The sequence below is a fragment of the Emys orbicularis genome, chromosome 1, assembly GCF_028017835.1.
Source record: "Emys orbicularis isolate rEmyOrb1 chromosome 1, rEmyOrb1.hap1, whole genome shotgun sequence".
NCBI classification, from domain to species: Eukaryota; Metazoa; Chordata; order Testudines; family Emydidae; genus Emys; species Emys orbicularis.
Genome location: NC_088683.1, coordinates 259,338,121 through 259,361,342, shown reverse-complemented (window position 1 = coordinate 259,361,342; position 23,222 = coordinate 259,338,121). Strand labels below are relative to the sequence as shown.

At 42.9% G+C, this 23,222-nt stretch overlaps 2 protein-coding genes across 7 annotated transcripts in view; one reads left to right on the top strand and one right to left on the bottom strand.

Moving 5' to 3' along the window:
- The window catches only part of NAXD (NAD(P)HX dehydratase), an 82,201-nt gene extending 75,145 nt beyond the window's left edge, over nucleotides 1-7,056 (top strand). For all 5 annotated transcript variants that reach the window (XM_065407498.1, XM_065407481.1, XM_065407490.1 and 2 more), the window contains one exon: nucleotides 6,324-7,056. In XM_065407498.1, coding sequence (XP_065263570.1) covers nucleotides 6,324-6,474 — 151 coding nt within the window. In that variant the 3' untranslated portion in view covers nucleotides 6,475-7,056. The remainder of the gene's footprint in view (nucleotides 1-6,323) is intronic.
- A 5,139-nt stretch (nucleotides 7,057-12,195) lies between these two features.
- The window catches only part of CARS2 (cysteinyl-tRNA synthetase 2, mitochondrial), a 44,830-nt gene continuing 33,803 nt past the window's right edge, over nucleotides 12,196-23,222 (bottom strand). For both annotated transcript variants that reach the window (XM_065416685.1, XM_065416691.1), the window contains 5 exons: nucleotides 22,146-22,284; nucleotides 20,196-20,319; nucleotides 17,643-17,741; nucleotides 15,576-15,839; nucleotides 12,196-12,452 (listed from right to left, as the gene is read on the bottom strand). In XM_065416685.1, the coding sequence (XP_065272757.1) occupies nucleotides 12,378-12,452; nucleotides 15,576-15,839; nucleotides 17,643-17,741; nucleotides 20,196-20,319; nucleotides 22,146-22,284 (701 nt within the window). In that variant the 3' untranslated portion in view covers nucleotides 12,196-12,377. The remainder of the gene's footprint in view (nucleotides 12,453-15,575; nucleotides 15,840-17,642; nucleotides 17,742-20,195; nucleotides 20,320-22,145; nucleotides 22,285-23,222) is intronic.

Here is a 23,222-nt window from a genome sequence, read left to right as displayed (position 1 = left end):
AGTGGGCTGCTTCTGCTTCCTGATCTTTAACTCCAGCAACATTCTGTAGGCTACTGGTTTTCAACCTGTGGTCCGTGGACTCCTCAGGGTCAATAATGCTTCAGATTTCCAAAGGGGTCTGCACCTCCATTCAAGATATTTTAGGGGTCCACAAATTGAAAACCACTGCTCTAGGCAGTCCACTTGAAACCTCCTTATGTACCAGGGAAAGGAGGAGCTTGTAGCTTGTTTTAGTGCCTCATCTTCCGGAGTCTTGCCTCCTGGGGTGTCCTTCAGGTGGCCTAGCTCAGAACATCTCTCTTCCCTACCTCCCCCATGTGGGCCAGGGGAAAGGACTGAGCTTTAATTGCTCATGTCCCTGGGCCTCAGCCCCCATAATGTTCTAGGGGCAGTTCAGCTGGCCATCCCACATTTATGGCTCTCTGTGCTCCCTGGCTAGTTTAGGCTAACACAGAGCCAGTGACTGTGTGTGTGTGTGGGGGGGGAATAGAAATTAAGGCAGCAAAATAAATTATGATGGCAGAGGAATTCTTGCTGTGGAATACATGAGCCATATGTGTAAGTAAGCAGTGACTGCAGCATATAGGAAGGAGTCCTCTCTGGAGCTTGCTAGTGCAATAAGCTGCATATGTAGTAGCTTTAGAAACTAGATTCCTACGGGTGTTAACCTTTAGCTATTTCTGAGCTTAGGATTCCTAAGGTGATTCTTGTTGATCTGAGGGCATCTGAGCGTGCAAAATTATGGAAGTCTTTTAACTGCTGGGGAGAAGACGGCTAATGCTGTCACTGCCCCCACACCTAGAAGAGGAGTAGCAATAGGTTAGTTGCGGATTTCAGTGGGAACAGTACTTGGCTGTGCTGCTCCACTTAATCTTGAATTCAAGTTCTGTTTAATATAATGATCGTCTGCTTTTAGTTGAACCACAGACCTGTTACTTTGCTACAGAAATCTGTATATCTTTTCTGACTCATTGTAACCCAGACCAGGACTCAAGGTTTCTTGAGGCTTTCTTAACCAGTCACTTCTCTGAACCTTGGACCACAGTCTTAATTATGCTGCAGCCCTTTTACACTGCTCTGGTTTTGAAGGAAGCAAAGATGGCTGCCATGGAATAAGCTCTGCGTAAGGGGGTTCTTGATTTAGCATAGGGTTGCTGTAATGCCTCTAGGCTATCCCCACTGCAAGGGATATGGCTGGAGTACACTGTGCTCTAAGTACAGCTGGCAGAACAGACCGTGGGTGTCATTATAAGGCAGTGCAACTTAGGGCTTGTCTACACAATTTGGTACTGCTTTAACTATGTGTGCAACACATCTCGAAGAACAGTAACTATTTTTTCCTCTTCGACTGCTTGCTCATGTCCATTCCAAAGTAGGTGACTCCCAAGCAGTTGCGCAGGTGGAGGGTTCAGAGTTCATACTAATGGCAATACCATTCAGCTGAAACCCGCATTCTCTCTCACCTGCTGGGTGATGGCGTAATGAGATGCAAAAGTGTGTACTGATGATCATGTTGCCGCTCTACAGATGTCCTAGATAGGAACTTGAACCACAAATGCCGCTGAAGATGCTTGAGCCCTTGTAGAATGTGCCATCATGGCAGGAGGAGCAAGGACCTTTGCCAGGTCATAGCGTGCAGATACAGGAAGAGACCCACAATGACATTCTCTGGGCCAAGACTGGAAGGCCTTTCATTCTGTCTGCAATGGCTACAAAAGCTGAGTAGATCCTTCTAAAAGGTTTAGTCCTTTCTATGTAGAAGGCTAACACACATCTAACATCCAGTGAGTGGAGTCTGTTCCTCCCTGTTAGTATGTGGCTTCTGGTAGGAAGATATCCCAGTTATTATGGAATTGGGAGACCACCTTTGGAAGGAAGGTCGGATGTGGCTGCAGTTGAACCTTGTCCTTGAAGAAGAGTGTATAAGATGGTTCTGAAATAAGGGCTCAGATCTCCGAGACCCTTCTGGCAGAAGTAATGGCCACCAGGAAGGCCACCTTCCTGGATAAGTAAAGCAGAGAGCACATTGCCAGCAGTTCAAATGGAGGTCCTGTTAGCCTTGCCAACACAAAGTCCTGTCCTCCAGGTGGGGTTGGAACACTTGGCAGGCTAGGCGAACTGCTCTGAGTTCTGAGGGAGCGCCCGCCCCCCATCCCACTGCTGACGTGTCTGTGATGAGAGACATTGATGGTTGAGGTCTCGAGAATGGGATTCCTGCACATACTGCCCATGGGTCTAACCACCACAGGGTGGCGATCACCGAAGAGGGAATTGTGACAACCATGTCTACAGGTGGTGTCAGGCTAGCATGTATACCAATGCCAGCCAAGCCTGAAGAGGTCTGAGCCATAAGCTCGCATGCTGCACCACGTAGGTGCATGATGCCGTATGTCCTAGGAGCTTTAGGCAGTTTCTTGCAGTGGTGCTGGGATGATTTCTGAGGCTCTCTTTGAGGACCTCAATTGCTCAGAACCAGGTTTCCAGGAGGAAGGCTCTGGCCTGAACCAAGTTGAGGATCACCCCCAATGAATTCTATCTTCAGAACTGGGGAGAGAGAGTAGACTTCTGCATATTTATCAACAGATCTAAGTCCTGGAAAGTTGACTGTATTAAATTTACATTTGACTCCAACTGGGCCTTGGTCCGACCTCTGATCAGCCAGTCATGGAGCAAAGGGTAGACCTGAACCCCCTGTCTCCTGAGGAAGTCTGCGACAACTGCCATGCAGTTCGTGAACACCTGAGGGGCAACTGACAAGTCGAATGGAAGCACGGCAAATTGGTAGCGCACGTGGTTCACGATGAATCTGAGGAATCTTCTGTGACCCTGAAAGATTGAAATGTGAAAATAAGCATCCTTCAAATCGAAGGCAGCATACCAGTCCCACCCAGGGAAGGGATGATGGAGGCCAAGGAGACCATACAAAATGTCAGCTTCTTCGTGAATCTGTTGAGGTGTCTCAGGTCCATAATCAGTCTGAGACCACTGTTGGCTTTCGGGATTAGCATATAATGGGAGTAGAACCCCCAGCCCCCTAATTCTGGCGGAACGTCCTCCACTGCTTCTACTTTCAGGAGTTGCTCGTGAGAAGGGTCCCTGAAGGAAGGATGGGGGGTGGGGGTGGAAAGGAGGGGAACAACTGAACTGAAGGGTGTATCCCAGTGCTATCGTGCGTAGCACCTACCGATCCGAGGTAATGCAGACCTATGCTCGATAGAAGTGGGATAACTGGTCCACAAAAATGGGGGAAATGAGATCCATATATTGTCCTGGTATGTCGTCCCTGCATGTTCCATCAAAAGGCCTGCTTAGACCTTATTGATTGCCTGGGACGGGGGCAGGCATGGAAGCAGATGAGGACTGAGGTGGAGGTCTCCTCTTGTAACCTCTGCACCTTCCCTTACTGTAGTCTTGTCATGACTGTGGCAGATAGAAGCAAGCAACCAGTTGGGGCTTATAGTGCTTCCTAGTTGGATCCGGTGTATGTAGCCCTAGGGACTTCAGGGTGGCTCTTGAGTCCTTCAGGCTGTGCAGTTTGGCGTCTGCTCCGAGAAGAGGAATGTACCCTCAACGGGGAGGTGTTGTAAGGGCTTCTGCACTTCAGAGGGTAAGCCCAAGGACTGAAACCAAGAGCTTCTCCTCAGAACCACAGCCAAAGACATGAGTCAGGCTGCAGAGTCTGCTGCGTTCAAGGCTGCCTGTAAGGATGCCCTTGCCACCAATTTTCCCTCCTCAGATAGGACTGATAATTCATTCCTGGACTCCTCTGGCAATAGTTCCTTGAATTTTGCCACAGAGTTCCAAGAATTAAAATCCTAACAGCTCAGGAGCGCTTGCTGGTTTGCAGTCCTGGGCTGGAGGCTAGCAGTTGAACAGACCTTTCTGCCAAAAAGGTCTAATTTTTTGGCATCTCTGGTCTTGGGAGTTGGACCTTGCTATTCTCGCTTGTTGGCCGCTGATACCACCAGTGATCCTGGTGGAGGATGGGTGTAGAGGAACAAAGTACTACTTCTCCCTCCTTTTTGCTGTTGGTTGCAGGGATCCTGGGGTCTGCCATAAGGCCTTTATCGGGTCCAAAATGGTCTCATTCAAGGGCAAAACTACTCCTGCTGGGTCTAATGCCCCAAGAATGTCCACCAGGACATGGGAAGACTCTGTAGTCTCCTGTACCTGGATCCCTGGGTTTTGAACTACCCTTCTGAGGCACTCCTGGTGCTCCCTATAATCGTCCTGGGAGGGTGCTATATTTGTTCCCGCCACCGCCTCATCGGGAGAGGAAGAGGAAGCGGAAGCCTGTACAGGCAAGGGGTATTGTTCCTCCCCCTCGGCACCATATGGGTCTTGCGGTGCCGGATCTTGAAATTCAGCACCAGCTTCAGTACCAGAACCTGGTCCCTATTTCAAGGGAAGTGACGGTGGGGGTAGAGGCTTCTGCCACTGCGCTGGTGGCCAGGCTACCGGTGGAATGCCCTGGCTCATGTCAGCCGTCCGGTAACGCAGACCAGAGCAGTGTCGGCTCCTGAGAGAGGCGGACGCCACCTCTGAGTCCAACTCCAAGGAGATGCTTCCTGGCGACCAAGGTGAAGTGGTGCTCACTGGTGCCAGTTGAGCAGTGCCAGGAGGGAGGAGACTGGTGCTGTGCCATCGTGGCCCCTTTCGACAGCACCTGGGGTCAGTGCCATGGGAGCTCTTGCCTCTTGTGCCACCACTGACAACTCCCAAATGGTGGGGACGGTGGTATTGGGAGCGACAGCTCCTCCCTTGCTGCCTCTGGCGTGGATGGTAACACCAGGGTAGTTGTCCAAGGGCTCTCTCTTGTTGGAGAGTTCAAAGGTGCCAGACTCAACTGAGCCCTTCCTGGGGCTGGAGTCAACAGCACCAACTGTACAGCAGGTATCTCTGAGTGGCCCGGCATGGGTCATATTCTGCCAGTATCTCTGTGTTGAGGATCACCCTCGGTCAGTTTTCTTCTGCTGCTTTCTCGGCACCGGCTGAGAGTCCCTTGCAGGAGTGGTCATGTTCGGCACCAGGGATGACTGTCGGTGCCGGGAATACCAAGAAGCCCAAGGAACGTCTTTCCTTGGTGCCAGAGCAGAACAGCATTGCATCTGTCTAAGAGAAGCTGGTGTGCTTCTTACTGAGGCCAAAGTACTCGGTGCCAAGTTGGCCTGGCCTGGCTCTGAGGGAGGAGGAAGTACCACCTCCATGAAGAAGAGCTTAAGCCTGGTGTCCCTGTCTGTCTTAGTGCAGGGCCTGAATCCTTTACAGATCCTGCAGCGCTCCTGCACGTGGGCCTCCCGCACACACTTGAGGCAGCTGGAATGGGGGTCACTAACCAGCATCAGCTTATGGCATGACACACACAGCTTAAACCCCAGGGACTGAGGCATGCCCCAGTGCTGGGGGAGAGTTAACCACACTAAGCACGGTCCACTAATCTAACTAACTTACTAACAAACTAACTGAAACTTAACCACTACAAATAACTATGTACAGGCAATAGAACAAAGTCCACTGACAGAGGTACTTTGCAAGGATGAGCTGAAGTTCCAATGACTCACGGGTGGTAAGAAGGAATTGAGGGGGTGGCAGGCCCCTTTATACCAGTGCTATGAGCACACGACTCCAGGGGGCACCAGAACTAATCCGACAGATGTCACTGAGGGGAAAACTTTCTGGCGGCTCTGCTCGGGGCAAGTACTCACCTACTTTGGAATGGACATGAGCAAGCACTTGAAGGAGGAGAGATTTGGTACTAACAAATGTAAAGCCCTCCCCCCTCCCTCAGGAAAAAGAAATCTCATACACAGAAACAAGATAGGAATGGACTTAAGCACTTCCCCCATTACACTAAAGCAAGTCTGTTTTTATCTTGTCCTTCTTCTGTCCTAATATTACTTTTCATATAATTGAGTACTATATCACTGGGGGGGGGGCGCGCTAAGGGGAGAAACTTTCATAATTGAATTTCTAGCCTAACGAGGGTCCGTAATATGGAAATGTAAGAACCAGTATAAGGTGGTAAATAAGGATAAATGTGCTTCACTCTAACATTGAGAAACTCTTACAGCTATAGAAAATGTAAGCATCAAGAAGGTACATGGAAGCACTGAAGAATCTCAGAATTAATAACAGAAATCATTCATGCATATAAATTATGTTAACACTAAATTCAGTAACAAGACAGCAGTGTATTCCAGCTGAATTTAATTTTTACTGCAACCCTCCATCTTCATAAGCCACTACCTTTTGGGATTGTGCAAGGTTCCCCTGTGTAAGTGTTTAAAGAAAATTAACATGATTTTTTTTCCTTTTTCCTTTAGTCAAAATCCTTTTCTAGTGGCAGCATTTGGTGCTTGTTCTCTTACAAGGCAATGTAACAACCAAGCCTTTCAAAAATGTGGACGTTCAATGACTACATCTGATATGGTTTCAGAAGTTGGAACAGCTTTTAACAAACTTTTTGAAACCTGAAGCCAAAGCAGCAGAGTGGAAGGAAAGGAAGAACAATGGCTACAACAGTAATTACATTTACAGTAGAATATACATAAGTAATGCACCCTTTCAAGTGCTGTAGCAGCATTGGTATGCTAGGTAGTTTTTTTTTTTTTTAAGAATAGAAAAAATGATTAATGTAGATAGTTTTTTAAGAGTTTGGAATACAAAAAATGTTTTGGCTGAAATATGCTGTAGTTGCAGATCTGTTATATAATATAATAAAACTAAAGTGAAAGTATTCCTCTGTTCTTTTCATAGTTATTGAGCAATAACTAAAGTGTGTGTGAACTGCAAAAATGCACTTGATACTTAAGAAGAAAGTAAAATTCTTCCACCAGCTGAACTGAATTTCTTGGCTTGCACCAAGGTTGTCATGATTTTGTTATTAGACTCTGTATCTAGAATTAGCTACTGCACTTCATTTTTCTCCACATTAATATTTTTTCCCCTTTTTAAAGATGCCTCTTTGGAAAGGGAAAGCTTGGGAGTTGCTTTCAATTTTGAATGTAATTGGTTGCCTTTGCCCATTCTTAGACACTGAGGCAGCAATATCTGATTTGAAATTTTTGCTCTTCATTTTTCAGAGAAAATGAGGCTCTCGTTTTAAAAAGTAGAGGGGGGGGAACCCCCTTAAAATAAGGATTTACTCTAGAAGTGTTGGCATGAAAGGTAGGAATTATGTTTAGCTGAAATAATTTACTGTATATTCCATCTACTGCTCTAGACTAAAATTGAATATGGAACACAATGTGAAATGTAATCATTTGAAGAAAAGGTACTAGGTGTGGTGAGGAACTAGTGATATTTAAATGGTCAAAAATGTCAGTGGTGGTAGAAGGTTGAGTGCTTTTATGCCAGCTCAAAACAAGTTATAACTCAAACTGCTGGAGTAGAGCTCTGAGCACATTACTGTATGTATGCATATGTGGCTATTTATTGCCAGCATAAATAATAATTGAGGAGCCAGAAAGCGGCACTTAATTATACAATGTTAGTGCCATGCAGGCAGTCAAATACAGTTAGTCCACTAGGAGACTGTACTGGGCCCAGGGGATAGAAAAAAAGTGGGGGTGGTCAAGCCTTGGCTGTAGCAAGGTTTTTAAAGGCTTTTGCTGGATCATCATTTAACAAAGGCAGCACTTTAGTGTCAAGGAGGAAAGGTCAGCAGTTCCGTGTGTGTCTTGCTGTTTGAGTAGATGCAGGCAGGAATAAATCAGAAGTTGAGAGATTTGTGCAGTATGGGTTTCTTAAACTTCTGGACATACAGTTTAATATTGGGGTAAAACTAATTTATAGGGGGGAATCAGAAGTACATTTCTTGAAGTTTCAGTAAGTACCAATTTACTGTCCTATGGTTTAGCCTATAATCTAACTCAATGTGCATATTCATTAGAGCATAGGGACTAATTTTGTAAACTATCTACTACAGTAATTATTAGATGTTACATATTCATTTAAACCATTTTTCCAGTGGCCTATTTCTAGAATGGAGTTTAGTACCCTATATATTAGTCAGATTGCACTTTCACATCTTGTAATAACTTCCTTCAGTGAACACATTAAATCAGAAAGGCTCTTCTGAGTAGCTCTGGCCCTTATAATTCATATTTTTGGATGCACTGTGACTACTACCTCACCCCAATGCATTTTTGTTTTTTTTTCTAAACTGGTAACCTATTTTTAAAATAGGTTTTTATGTTTGCTCATTTTATTCTGTTGGGGTTCTAAGACTTTTAAAATTAGAGCAGTTGTTTACTCCTAAGAAAAGGCTTTGCAGTGTTTTACCAAAGCACTGGTTTGTAAACTATTTTCCTGGGGAACAGAAGCTATTGTCGTTTTCTCCCCTTGGAATGACTTTTGAACTCTAATTCCTAAAATCAAAAAGTTACAGTTTTAGAACAGTTGTTGAATTGATTTTAAAATGAGGTTTTTGTATTTGGTATGTAAGAAGTATTATTTCTAAATTACATTTGTAGGGAAAGCCAAATCAAATAAGACCTTTTAGGTTTTTGTTTTTTCAAAATGAAATTGCTTGATATCAGAGGTCAGTATAAATTTCAATTTGCCTTTGTTTTAACTATACACAGAAGTAACTTTGTTATTCACCATTGTATACAAATTGTTACAAGTTAATTTTAAAAGATTCTGGAAATGTAGCAAGTTTCTTTCCATAGGAAATAAAACTATAGCAAATAAAACAAAACTGTCATGTGTACTTTATTTGCAGTGGCTTAGTCACACAGCACCCACAGTAGCTGAAGAGACTTAGCTGAAGATGATTTATCCTCCGTACCCATTCACTTTTATTACTGACAGAGTTGATACAACTGATAATTTTTATATGAACGGTATCGTGTGTAGAGCTGGCTGAAATGTGGGATCACAAGAAATTTCTCAATTTGATTTTGTTCTGGGGCTCCCGGGTGTGTACCAGGGAGCCTGGAAGCCCTGACTCAAGATGGGTTTCCTGGATGACTTCATTGCATGATAGGACTGCCACAGACCCTGGAAATCCTGTGGTCTCAGTCTGCCAGGGAGCCAGCCAGGTTTCCATTGTAACCCTACCTGTGATTCAGTACAAGCCTGAACTTGACTCACTTTCATGAGACCCTTTAGCATTTTGTTGAAAAATTTCCAACCAGCTGTGTGTGTGCGAGAGAAACTTCCCTGCCTTCTGAAGAGTGCCAGTACCCAAAAACGGGGCAGGAAAACTGCTTGGTCGTGACCACTGCTTCTCTAGTCAAAGAAATGGTTAAAAAGCAAATCTTTAGCCTTTTGAATACATTACATTACTTCTGCCAGGACCTGTATTTTCAGAGGAGATCATTGTAGATCATCTAAAGTTACTTTCCCCCTCATATCCTTTCACAAATTGCTTTGTTTAAACACTGAAGAACTCCATACTGACTTCCAGATAATAGAATTTGAATGTAGACCTTTAACCCTATACTGCACTACCAGTTACCTAAACCATCCAGTTTTTTGTTTGAATATGAACTTCAGTACCCTCTTTGGGAGAGGTACACTATCCTTTTGGGATGGTTAGAAAGTATAAAATTCAGTGTAAGCATCCTGGCTTAAGTATAACAGAAAGCTGGTCTCTGTTCTTTTCAAGTTCTTATATTGCATCTAAATTCTAATTCCAACTTGGCCAATGATTTGCTGCAAGGTCTTTGGAAAGTCTATTAACATCAGTTTTCCTTCATACTCAAAAGTATATACTTCCCTTACAGAGGTGGTGAGAGGATTAATGATTCAGCGAGAGAGGTACTATACACGTTAAGAATTGATTTCTAATGCTGATAGTTCCTGAGCTTTCTCCACTACCATTGTTAGGGAACTGTAACTTATTTTGTGCAAAAGTGAATTAGAAATACCTGTGGCTATTTCTGATTCAAGGTGCCTGTAAGTTGATAGCATCTTTTACTTAACCTGGTTTAGGGCCTCATAGACCCTAATCTATATTATCTGATATGGAAAAAATCAGAAGTTTAAGAATTAGGCTTGTTCTATGCCTGTGAAATGTTAAAGCTTAAGGGCAAGAGAATATTTACCTCCCCCACCACACTTTTCCCTCTATGCCCCGCCCACATTTTGCCCCTGTGGCTGGTTCAGCAAATGGGTGTGGTGAAGCTGGTTGCAAACACAGGCTAAGTAGGGATAAGGGAGGGTTTCCAGCAGTAGAATACATTGAGACTAGCTCCATAGAAAAGTTCCTAGTTATCTTTTAGTAAGTGGAAGCCCTTTCCACCCTCCTACCTAACCCATTCTTGAAGTGAGAGCTGGTTTCTTTACAGGTTAAAGAACTCAGAGCAACAGTCTACATATTTTAAATGCTTGTTTTCATGGTATCTACTGTTAATTGTAACTTTATATTCCTGAGCCTAGAGCTGGAGGTGGTTATGGGGAATCTCATTGGAAGAGACTGAGGTCCTGCTCCTACTTCAAGTTATGCAAGTACAGACCCTTTTTTCCTTGTCTACAGTGGGGAAAAAGTGTGTTCTTAATAGGCCCTATGTCGGTGCAGAGTGCTGCAGCACCTTCTCTGAGACTTTGCACAGGTCTGCACTAGCAGATTAGGCTATAAAGCAGTTTAATATTTTAGAATAGTGTAGCTGAATTTTAAAAAACACTTTTTAGAAGAAGCCAGTCCTTAGTTTCTAAATTGCTTATGTTCCTTTTCCCCTTAGGATGCTGGCTTCTCTGCCCTCACAAACAACATACCGTTCTGTAAGATCGGCGCTTTCAAAATGTCAGCTGCAATTCAACTTTTTATACTGCTGGGCTGGGGAAAATGCAAGTCGTTCCTTTTTTAAAGGAAGCACCTGTAGTTCATCTTTGCCATGACCTGGAATGCCATGGGAGACTACAGATGGCTTAAGTGGCTTACTTATTTATATACTTTAATAGCAGTGTTTTATGGAGGTTTAAATAATGTAGAAGCCTGAGTACTATATAAGTGGGAACAAATTCAAAAGCAACTTAAATTTCACTGATAGTCAATGGGAGAGGGGCCTAAGTCACTTAAAGCACTTCTGCTAATTTTACCAAAAACTATAGGAGTAGTAACCTTGACAGCACCAGATGCTGTCCTGGGGCATCCACTCAAAGAGGGAAGTTGAGGGGGGGGAAAAAAGGCTGTTGGAGAAGAGTCTAGGTGCTGAGCTAGCAGATGAACTGGAGCCTGGGTAGGAGGTCAGGTGCTAAAAGAACAGGATAATAAAAGTAGGGGAGTGGAAAGAAGGAAAATAGAAAAGGTTTCAGCCTAGGAGAAGCAGAAAAAATAAACGTGGCTCCATGAGCGGACACTCCTGGTGAACAGAAGTAGAGGGAAGTAAAATCTACACTATAACAGTACCAAGGGGCCAGTAAACAAAGGAAATAAACAATTCTTAGATGAAAACAGTAAATGAGGGACCCACCCACAAAGGGTACATGAACAGGAGAATGCCTCTGTTGAAGAAATACAGTTCAAAGGTGCCTAATGGACACGTGAGGGCCCACTAGGTGAAAAAGGTACAGCAGCTGCAAGGAGCACTTCCTTTGGAAGAGAAACAAAGAACAGGACATGGAGCTGGACTTACAGCCAAGAAGAGGAAAAGTTGATTGTTCTCTTAAGTGACACAGTATAAGCGCTTTTGTTAACGTGTTTGGTATCTGCACAGACAAGAGTAGCATGTACAAGCTCAGAAAGGTTAATTTGTTGGTAGCCTATAGTTTATTATTATGATTATGGGGAATCTCATTGGAAGAGACTGAGGCTCAAGTTATGCAAGAACAGACCTTTTTGTCCTTGTCTGCAGTGGGGGAAAAGTGTGTTATGTTGTATATTTTTTTATGCTCCTGGTACAATTTGGGGGTTTTCCCTTAAGTTCTAAAAAAAAATTAGTCATTCCTTTTTGTCTTGGTTGCCTCTACCTCTCCTCAGTAAGCCTAGCTTGGTCACCACATAGGCTGGCTCCAGTGGAGTGGGCATGAATAATCAGCAGGAGCAAAGGGAACTTCTGAGCTGCACTCTGTTCTGAATACCTATAGAACATGTACCTATTTAAAATATGCAAACCTGGCTCATAAGCTAATTACTTGGATTATAGATCCCATTTTTACAGCTATTCAGTTGTGTTAATTGCTGCATTACTTGAACAAAACCACCTACGTTACTACCAGCTTATTTCACAATACATGCAGAAAAAGATAATGACTTAAAGGGAAAAAGCAAGTTGTGGCAAGCAGAGAGGTATTTAAGTTAACACTATTTATTAATAGACAAGTTTCTGCAGGGTTCCTTTTTGAAATTTTGATTGGGAAATAATTAATTTACAGTTGTTCCTAAAGCATTCACTACGACATGATCAATCCAATCATGTTCCTGTGCTATATCAGCTGCCGGTTTCAGTTCTTTGCTCTTCTCTTTGTTGATCCACCACTTCCCACGTAGAAGTAGTACCTCTGTCCTGAAAGAATAAATAAGTGGGTCAAACCTAGTAATTTTTTTGATTACACACAGTACTTTGAACCTGGTTAAATTATTTAAATCCCTAGAACCATAACACATGCCTGAAGTAGCCTAAGTGAACCTGAAACATTCTGTATTAAACTCAAACAGCAAAAATGCTGATTACATTTAAAAAAAACAAGTAGGTACTTGATTATTAGTTGTATTTCCAAGCTTCACTAGCATTGCTATTGATCAAGTTTAAAAAAAAAAAAAAAAAAAAGTGGTCTATCTTTTCACAGAAAATATCTTAAATTACTTTGTGTTAAGAGGCAAAGACTGAACAATTTTTCAAAATGATGGCTACATTATTGGGGGGGGAGTGGACACTCAGTTTTGTTTAAAATTAATTAATACGGCATTGACATGAGAAAAATATTGCAACTTCAGTTCTGAAACATTGCTGAGACCACATTGTGTGATAGAAGAAGTATATTGGATTAGATGATGAAGATACTCTGCCTATTGTTTTAAAAAACAATATTTAGTGTGTACCTTCTCAAACTAAAGTCATCAGACTAGGTTTTCATGTTTATAACTTTTGCAGAAATAAAACAAAATAGGCCTCCTTTATAGCCCCTAAATGAGAATAAACTGCCTAGTACATTTTGAGCTCTTTAAACTTTAAAAGAATGATGCAAGGTTGAATATTTTTAATAAAGTATTATCTTAGTATGATAGTCCAACTAGTCACTTCTGCCTCCTATTATTACCTAGCCATTCGATTGCAGTTTTGGGAAATAAACTGAAAGTGCCTCTGAAGAGTTCAACAGGCCAGTAATGGAATTTTCAGATCTACCGAGTTTGACTGGTAGTCATGAGGGATATTTAAAGTAGTATGCAGAATTAAATACATATAGAACAGAAAATTAGAGTTTGATACATGAGCAGATTAAACATAGCAATAGGTTATTTAATTGTCAGCATGAACTGTGTTAGTCAAAAGAATTCAGTTCTGTTAAACCTGAAATAAGTTTTTTTACAGACTTACGTGAAGTACATGCCAGAGTTACTGGATAATCTTACTCAGTTTTTTAAATAATGTAACTTTAATTAATCTGTTTGTATCAGCAAGAAGAGTGAGACACTGGACGAAATCCGTACCTTCAGTATCTGAGCCAATAAAGGGACAAATCCTTTTGTAACATGATATTATGTAAATCAGATTTTGAGGATAAATTTTTAAAGAAGTTTGAATATTTTGATAGTTTAAGAAAATAAGCTTTCAGGAAAAAAGGACTTTAGTGATTTAATGGAGGCTAAATTCAAATTAATAAAAAGACTAACTTATTAGCATTCTAAGACTTCGAATTCGGAATTTTCCTGGCTCTTCTTTAGTGCAGGTACTATCAAGATTATTTTTTTTAAGTGGTTACATTTGACAGATTCCAAATAGTTCTTACATTCTTAATTTAAAAAGACAGCAGGAAGATGTCTCACTTTATAACCACGGCTGTCTCTACATGAGGCTTTTTTGTCAGTAATTTCCCACCACGGGTCCCAATAAAAGTGCTGGTGTAAATAGGATTCAGGTGGCCACCAGCATCTTTTCTCAGCAACGTTCCTGCTGTTGCTGAAACAAGGGGATATTTTTGGCACAAAAAAGTGCAGGCAAGGCCATACAACGAATAATTTGTGGGTAAGACTTTGTCAATATAGCTCTATAAGAAGTTTAAATGGAAACAAGTAAAATAGCATAAAGTGTCTGACCAAATCGATCATCTGTTTTAGACTGTAGTTTCTTAAATAGAAATGCATCTGTGTCACTGCTAGTGCCAGTTCTAAGTGATGAGCCTCAAAAGTTAATTGGCTCAGTTTTGCAGGGGATGTCTGACTGTAGCACAGATCTGAATACTTGTGCTACAATTACAGGGCTGAAGCGTTGAAAAGGACAGTAAGGCAAGAGGAATGGGAGGAGCAGTATTGGATTGAGGGAGATTAGGTAAGGTCTTGAAGGTGAGAAGGCACCTCTTGAAATGATGGAAGAAGAGAATGAGCCTATTAAGGTGGTTTTTTAAGGGGAGATATGGCTGGAGAAAGGGGAAGGAAAAATAATTCAACAGTGGCATTAGGGATAGACTAGAGGCAGAGAGAAGGGCTAGAAAAGAAGGTGGCTACAAGCACTTGGGACAGTGCAGAAGGAATGGAGCTATTTAAGTGAGGGGACTGAGGTTGCTTTTCACAATGACTTCTGGGGGGAAAGCCCCACCTTCCTATCCAAAACCAAAGTTAACGAAGAGCATGAAAGATCAGTGCAAACAGTGTCCCCGCTTCTTGTCAAGCCTACTCCAAATTGCTACCATTCTACATCATAACCATTGCTGGCCCTTGTTTAATCCAGCCAAAAGGCCAGATGGGGATTTCAGAACATGGCAGAGGATGTTTTAACAGCTAAATAATACGCTCTCAGTAATTACAGAAGTAGCCATAGCTACCGTAGAGAGGTGGGGGGAGAATATAAAGCTAACCGATTGATCGTACATGACCACTTCATTTCTACCCACTACTAGTCCAAATGCACGCAGCGTAGAGCACAGTACTGAGAGATGCTGACAAAGGGTGTGAAAAGAGCAAAAATAAGTGCTGTCTGACACTGGAGAAAGTCCAGAGAAGAGCAACAAAAATGATTAAGGTCTAGAAAACATGACCTATGAGGAAAGATTTAAAAAATTGGGTTTGTTTAGTCTGGAAAAGAAAAGACTGAGAGGGGACATGATAATTTTCAAGTACATAAAAGGTTGTTACAAGGAGGAGGGAGAAAAATTGTTGTTCTTAACCTCTGAGGATAGGACAAGAAGCAATGGGCTTAAATTGCAGCGAGGGTGGTTGAGGTTGGACATTAGGAGAAACTTCCTGTCAGGGTGGTTAAGCACTGGAATAAATTGCCTAGGGAGGTTGTGGAATCTCCATCATTGGAGATTTTTAAGAGCAGGTTAGACAAACAGCTGTTAGGAATGGTCTAGATAATACTTAGTCCTGCCACGAGTACAGGGGACTGGACTAGATGACCTCTCGAGGTCCCTTCCAGTCCTACGATTCTATGAATTACTAAAGGAGTTGCAAAGACAATATTTTCTCAAACCTTTACGTTGATTCCAAATGCAGCAAGGTCTCGTCGCAGGTTGTCACAAGCCTGCAGAAGGGGTTCTCGCTCCAGCAATAGCTGCCGTCTTGTCTCTTTCTCTTCCTGTTTTGTTTCCTTTGCTAGAATGGTACCTTCTTCCACCTGCACCGCTTCTGTTGCTCCAGGCATAGCAAGAGCATAATTCCGCACCTTGACACGGAAGCTCACTAGTTCATCAATCACACTGGAAAGCGTAGCTGAATTTTTGTTTTCTGGAACAACCTATAAATCAAAAGCAGCAGCATTAAAATATTGCATCAGAAAATGAGTTAAGCAGTATTCATTCAACAGAATACATTCTGAAATAAGGCCTTGTCTACACGCAAGGCATGTGTACATTGCAATCAGGAGTCTGATTATAGCACAGGCTGGCATACCTCCACCAGCTTTTATCAAGCTAACACAGTTAAAACCAGTAGCGTTGTTGCAGTGATGCAGCCTCTACAAGCTGCCAAGGACCCTGGGAACATACTTGTATTACATGTTCATGCCATCATGTCTTCACTGGTATTTTGAACTGTGCAATGTAGATTAAAGCTGGAGCAGGTAATGCTAGTCCATGCTGCAATCACACTTCTGCTTGCAGTGCCGGCAAAGTTGTACGGCTTTAGCTATACTTGACGCAGTTATAGTGGTGTAACTGTGCTTATGCTAGTGTAACTTATTCCGGTACAGGAAGGGGAATGAGCTATATTGTTGTGAGGCACCTTTGCACCAGCATCTTATCCATTTCCAAATCCCTCCTTAAGACTTGACTTTCAGATGCCCACAGAAACTTCCAACATCCAACAACGACTAGGCAGGTGGCAAACAGACAACTACTCCGGGCTTGTCTAAACCGGGAAGTCATTCCAGAATAGCTATTCCTGATTAACTCCATCTGTGGATGCTTTTATTCTGAATTAACTTAATCCACTTCCAAAGGGAATGGATCTGGCATGTTTGTAATAGATCCAAACAAACTGTCATCCCTTTATCAAGGCATCATTTCCATTCAATTACAACAAACTCTCTTCCAGAGAAACCAGGCACAGAGTTCTCAGTGTTCTAATCCTACCCCACACCAACATCTTCAGCACCACCTGAAAGCCCGAGAGAACCCATACAGTATGCAAAAGTTCAGAAAAGCGTATATCAAGCGAGGTACAAAGGGCACAGAATGCAGATGAACATGATTCCCCCAAATACAGTATGTCACCAAAAAACACAACAAATGCATAAAGCAAATGTGTGGACTAATAGCCAGCTCCTAACATACACAGCTGATCAGAAGCCAAATACAGAAGCTGCTCTAACTAACACAGTAATACAAAGGAACCACCTCAATTTATGGCTGAAAAGTTACTGCTTTTAAAAGGCTTGTGTGTGTATATACTATAAATAAATAAATAGAGGTTTGTTTGAATCCATAAAAAAATTATGATATGGATCTGCTACCTCACAAAAGGAAATTTGCTCCTTGTTTAGAACTGAATAGCATCTGCAAATTTTAGGACCTACAGAAAACAAGCCTGGAACAGCTCTCTCAGCTCCTGTCCCATTTATTTTTTAAATATATAGTATTGGATTATTGCCTTTGGCTTTTAGCGTCTCTCCGCATAGCACTCTTGCACTGGCGTTTCACTGGTTTCCTTTTCTTCCCCATTTCTACCTTATCGAGTACTTAAGGACCTGTCACAAACATATTCTTGTTTCACGCCCCAAACTCGTTTCCACCGCACCAATGCCGCAATAGAAGAGGCACAGGAATATTCAAGAGCAGAATTCAGCCCATACTTTGTTCTATACTGTTCAGCTGTTTAATTTTCCTTCTCTTCTAAACCACACAATTTACATGTGTATCAGTGCAGATGCTTCCCTCGCTGTTTCTGCATCAGTTACAACAATCAGAACCACCAGTTTTACCTAGATGGTGCTTATATTTTAGTAAGATGTTCTGTAAGATGTAATGCCGCTGCTGTTACTATATTGTTGTTATAATACAAACAATAACACCTATGATAGATCTTTAGAGCGGTTTCATACCTGTCTGTCTCCAAGAGATATTCCAACAGTGTTAAAGAAGTCCTCCATATAGGAAAGCATGGTTCCATACACAACAGGGCTTCTAGGAGATCCACCTTCCTGTTACAAATCACAAAAACAAAGCTGGCTGACCAATACAGTTTATTGCAGGCCTCAAGCTGCCAATATATGGTTTGAAGTCTATGGCCTTGACTATCTGGGAAAATTTTTACCAGTTATGCTAGTAAAATCCACCCATGTGGAGAATTATTCTGGTAGAAGAGGGATTTTTTTCAGTTTCACTTATGTCATTTGGGAAGGCTTTTAAGTTAAATCATAGACACTCCTATACTGGAATAAGAGTGTCCACGCCAGGGACTCATAACTATCACATTTTAAATTCCTGCTTTAGGGTATTAAAAATAACCCACACACCCTTTTCCATGTAGACAAGGCCTATGAGCATGAAGCAAAATGAAAACTAAATTAACAGCTGAAGGTTTTTCAGGTTAATTAATTACATCAACTGCTTCAAACGTCACCTTTTGTCATGCTGAGTTAGGCACCATGAAGGCCATTTTCAGACACCCTGGCAGTATTTGGCTGCAAGACAGTGGTGGTCGCCCGAGGAACAGCATTTGTAAACATGGATGCAGGCACATTTTCTCCTTTTATATTTACCCAACATGAACTCAACATTCAAAATTAACATGACAAGAACAGAAGAAAAGATTTATGGGGACACTAAGGCTGGCTAGCAAAAGGCAACGGCAAAATATTAAGTTGGAGACCGGTGTGTAGTGAGGTGCATCAAAATGAGGTATTTGGTGAGGTTTTATTTAACATCTTCATTAATGACTGGAATAAGCCATAAATAGCTTGAAATTTGCAAAGGACACTAAACTGGAAGGAGCTAGAACCAGCAGCCAGGAAAAAAAATGCAAATGGATCAAGAGCGATTAGGAACATGGGAAAAAAGCAAACAATGACATGAGTTCAGTTTAGGGAAATGCAAGCACATATAGATTAGCTGTGTGTGTGTAGAGTACAGGGACTATCGACTACATGTGTAGCTACATGCTGCAGTGAAAGGCAGATGGTGTCCACACTTGTCATTGCGGTGGGCAGACAGTGGGGAAAGGCTCCAGCAGCAAGATACTACACTGCTAAAAAGAGTAGTGTTGACGTTGGAGGCACTGCTTGGGCATACAGGGAGCCATGTAGGATACATCCCCTAAGGTTCTGGCATGTAACGACACTCTACTCGCCTAAACCGGTGCCTCACCATCCATGCTGCTGTTTATATCCAGGCTAGGAGGACGTGCAGGGTATGTGCTACTCTGCACACTGCCGTAACAACTGTAGACGTACCTTCAGAGGAAAAAACCCAACTCACCGATACTCCGTAGGAGACAAAACATGGAAAATAGTAATGTTCAAAGAGATGCACAGAGCAGTCAAGTGTAACTGCCCCTGGAATAGTGCATCCAATTCTGGGCATGACATTACCAGAAAGATTGTTTCTGAATTTCCTTTAATTATCAATTGAAATGATCCAAAGGGTGAGGGGGGCTTGTTTTGTTTGAATTCAAACAGCTGGGTTATCCAGGACTTAAACTACAAACTGGTCTGACTCAGGGATTTGCTCAGTGGCTCAGAGAAGAACTCTATAAAGAAAGGGAAAGACTGCGACTAAGTCCAGATCTCAGAGACTGGTGCTGCTACAGGACTACAAGGAGACAGGGTTTAAAAAATAAAATCTGAAAATGAGTTATTACTATATTCAACCTCGCCCATCTCATCCCCAGTAAAAACAAACTGCGAACGCCATGAGACTGGTAATTAAGCAGTCAGGGACAATGAAGCAGAGAGGTTAAGTATCTGACCCAAGGCCAAAGATAGCATCTTTGCCAAAATTAGGATCAGAACCCAGGAGTCCGTAGGGCTGTGCTTTTACTTTATTTCTACCCTTGAACTCTTGCAATCAGCCACCCAAAGCCTCCTCTGCTTCAGCATCAGGTTTTAACTGGGGCCTCAAATTGCCAATGTATGATCTAAAGTGTAGCTGGAGCCTTAGAGGGGCAGTTTGAGACCACATTTATGATTTGCCGATAGCAGAGGCAACTGGTGAAGGGTGAATAAAACAAGTGCTGTGTTAACCGCCATTGCCACCCCATGCGCTTGGAAGTCCTAGTCATAACAATGACTTTTTTACAAAATAAATCAATCAATCCCCAGTCCACTCTTTATCGGTATTAAGGGGGTAGAAAGCAGGTATGCGCAACAAGCATTAAAGCCTGTGGCACATGACAACACCCTCAGGTGTCTTTCAAAAGTCTTCCCTATGAATACAAGGCAGCAGGAGAGAAACGTGCTTTGGACACAGTGAAGCATAAAACAATAGCACAGAATTCTAGCGATGCAGTCTGGACAAATGTGTGTCTTTAAGGTCAACAATTTGTAGAGCTTTGTTTCTGCTGGTCTGTTGTGTGAACAATAAACTAATCTGTCTGAATTAAACAGTAGGACTGTAGACAGCTGTCATTTTCTGATCTCTCTATCCTAATGGGTTACCTTAGTAACAGCCTTAAGCTGTCTGTTGCCATGGTGAATGAGGTCCATAATTGCAGCAACAGCCCTGGAGGTGTCAAAGTCATCTGCAAATGCAGCCTTTACATTTGCTTTTGTGTTGGCCAGGCTGAAAAAAGAAAAGGTAAGGATGGACAAGTTGCCAGCAAAGTACTGAATTCATCTACTACCAGCCAGAGGGAGTCATCTAAATGACATTGTCATTTTGGTCTAGGGTGACCAGATGTCCCGATTTTATAGGGACAGTCCCGATTTTTGGGTCTTTTTCTTATATAGGCTCCTATTACCCCCCACCCCCGTCCTGATACGGTCACCCTATTTTGTTCCTAGCTGTACCATAATGGGCAATGCTACAGCACTCAGAAGAGAAGAAATTTTTCAGTGCAAAAGAGGAAAGCTATGTCTATCCAAAACTGAACTGTTACATCCACGCAGGAAATAGGACATCATAATTCGCAGTTGTCAACGGCTACATGAACAATGTTTGACCATTCAGCTATCATCATTTGGGAAACTCATTTATAATTTTAAAAACTAACAAGTTTGCTTGGTTGGTTTTTTTTTTAGCAGTCCATCTTTCACACTAACTGTGGGTCTGTCTGCAGGAGCCAAGTTGCATGTGGCATCCCAAAGCGTTGCAAAAGAGCGGACTTGGAGTCAGCGAGGCGCTTTGGTGCAGCACTGCATGCTGCATCAGAGGACACAGGTTCAGGAGCAAGCTCTCTTTTCTCATTTGCGGCGCTAGTGGGACTCGAACACCGCGTCTGTGCAATACCTGGCTCAGAGGGAAAGGCCTGAAGGCCCTTTGTTACAGAGAAGCTTCGGGGTGTCAATTTGGGAGGTGCTCTTGCCCTCTCCTCCCCAGTGGAAGAATCAATGCTATCAGTGCATTTATTAGTAAAAGGGGATAAATGGCAACTTGTAAACAGTGTGTGGCTGTCAATGGCCTTCTCTCCTACACTGCTTATCAAGCTTCTGTTCATTCCCACTGATCTCAGTACGTCATTTGACATGAATGATTGCACCACAGCCTTCTTGAGAGCCTCAAACGTTATGCTGGCATCTCTGGCTCCCTTCTAACTCTGTTTTGCTCCTCCCTTTGTAGTCATTCTGTGTCTGGTGGCAATTGCTCATGAGATGATAGACCAGGGATCGGCAACCTTTGGCACGCGGCCTGTCAGGGAAAGCCGCTGGCGGGCCGGGACGGTTTGTTTACCTGCAGCATCCGCAGGTTTGGCCAATCACAGCTCCCACTGGCCGTGGTTCACCGTTCCAGGCCAATGGGGGCTGCGGGAAGCAGCGGCCAGCACATCCCTTGGCCCACGCCGCTTCCCGCAGCCCCCCATTGGCCTGGAACAGCGAACCGCGGCTAGTGGGAGCTGCAATCGGCCAAACCTACGGACGCTGCAGGTAAACAAACCGGCCCGGCCCGCTAGTGGCTTTCCCTGATGGGCCGCGTGCCAAAGGTTGCCGATCCCTGTGATAGCAAAAATCACTCTCTGTGTCTTCAGGGTCATGCCCCACGCAGCTGTGATCTCATTCTTCCCTATACCACCTTTTTTCTGGCCCTCTCCACGTCCCACTCTCTCCTCTCCTCCATGTCAGAACTCAATTGAGAGGTTATGTCAGTCAAGAGGAGCAAAGGAACCTAGGTAAGGCTACACTACGTACACACCATGCATCAGAGTATAGTAGACTATGCAAAAGTGCATCAGCTAAAGGAAGAAAGGGGAAAAAGCAATCGGAAAGTGAAAAGGAAGAGGATGTTGCTTCTCACTCTCCCCCTTTATCTTGACCAGATGGATTTTTGTACAGCTTTTTAATGACATGCAATGTGGCACAGAGTTCAATCCCTCATAATCAATCAGGAGTTCACAAATTACCCTTCATATAATCAGAATCTTCAAGTGATACAATATATATATTTGCACTCACATCTCCCACAGTACATCTTCCTTAATGGGGTCACACACCAGCTGTCCTTTCATATAAGCATTTGCATCACTAATAAAAGAAGAGATGGCCTGAAGGAGGTTCTTTGCGTCATTCATGCTGTCATCACCAAATTCTATTGCTAAGAAAATAAAAAATTCATTTAGATGTTATGCTACAGAAGATACTGTGCAACGTATAGCGGAAACAGGGCCATGAGAAAATATTACAAGAAATACGAGTTCTTTACTATTTATCTGTCACAGCAAAAGTTTTGTTAAATTACCTACAAACTTAACTAAAGGCATTAATCTTTAGGCATATTAGGTTTTATGGTTCTAAAACAATCCAGTAATTAAAAATGGCACAGCACATATTTATAGAAAGCAAATACAATGGCCCAAAGATTATTGAGAAAAACCTATCTGAAGCAGAATCTGATATTTTACAATTGTCTTTCATGTACTGAATCTTTCCATCTAGTACAGTGCTTCTCAAAGTTGGGCCGCCACTTGTTCAGGGAAAGCCCCTGACGGGCTGGGCCGGTTTGTTTACCTGTCGCGTCCGCAGGTTCGGCCGATCGCGGCTCCCACTGGCTGCGGTTCGCCGTTCAAGGCCAATGGGGGCTGCAGGAAGCGGCGCGGGCCGAGGGATGTGCTGGCCGCCCTTCCCGCAGCCCCCATTGGCCTGGGATGGCGAACCGTGGCCAGTGGGAGCCGCGATCGGCCGAACCTGCGGACGCGGCAGGTAAACAAACCAGCCCGGCCCGCCAGGGGCTTTCCCTACACAAGCGGCAGAGTGGCTTTGAGAAGCACTGATCTAATAGGCACCCCAAAATAGTTAAACTAGCCATATGTGTAATTACCACCAAAAAATTAAGTATATAAAAATCAAGAATAAATTATCACATCTCCTGATGTGTAATGCAAAATACTTACCTGTTTTTAAAGAGGCATACATATTATATGTTTAATTAACCGTAACAACATCTTCAGTCCATCATACCAATGTGTTTCATGGAGCTTGGTATTGCACTAAGAGGGATTCTAGTTTTAGCCTATGTGAAAGCTCTGCAATTAA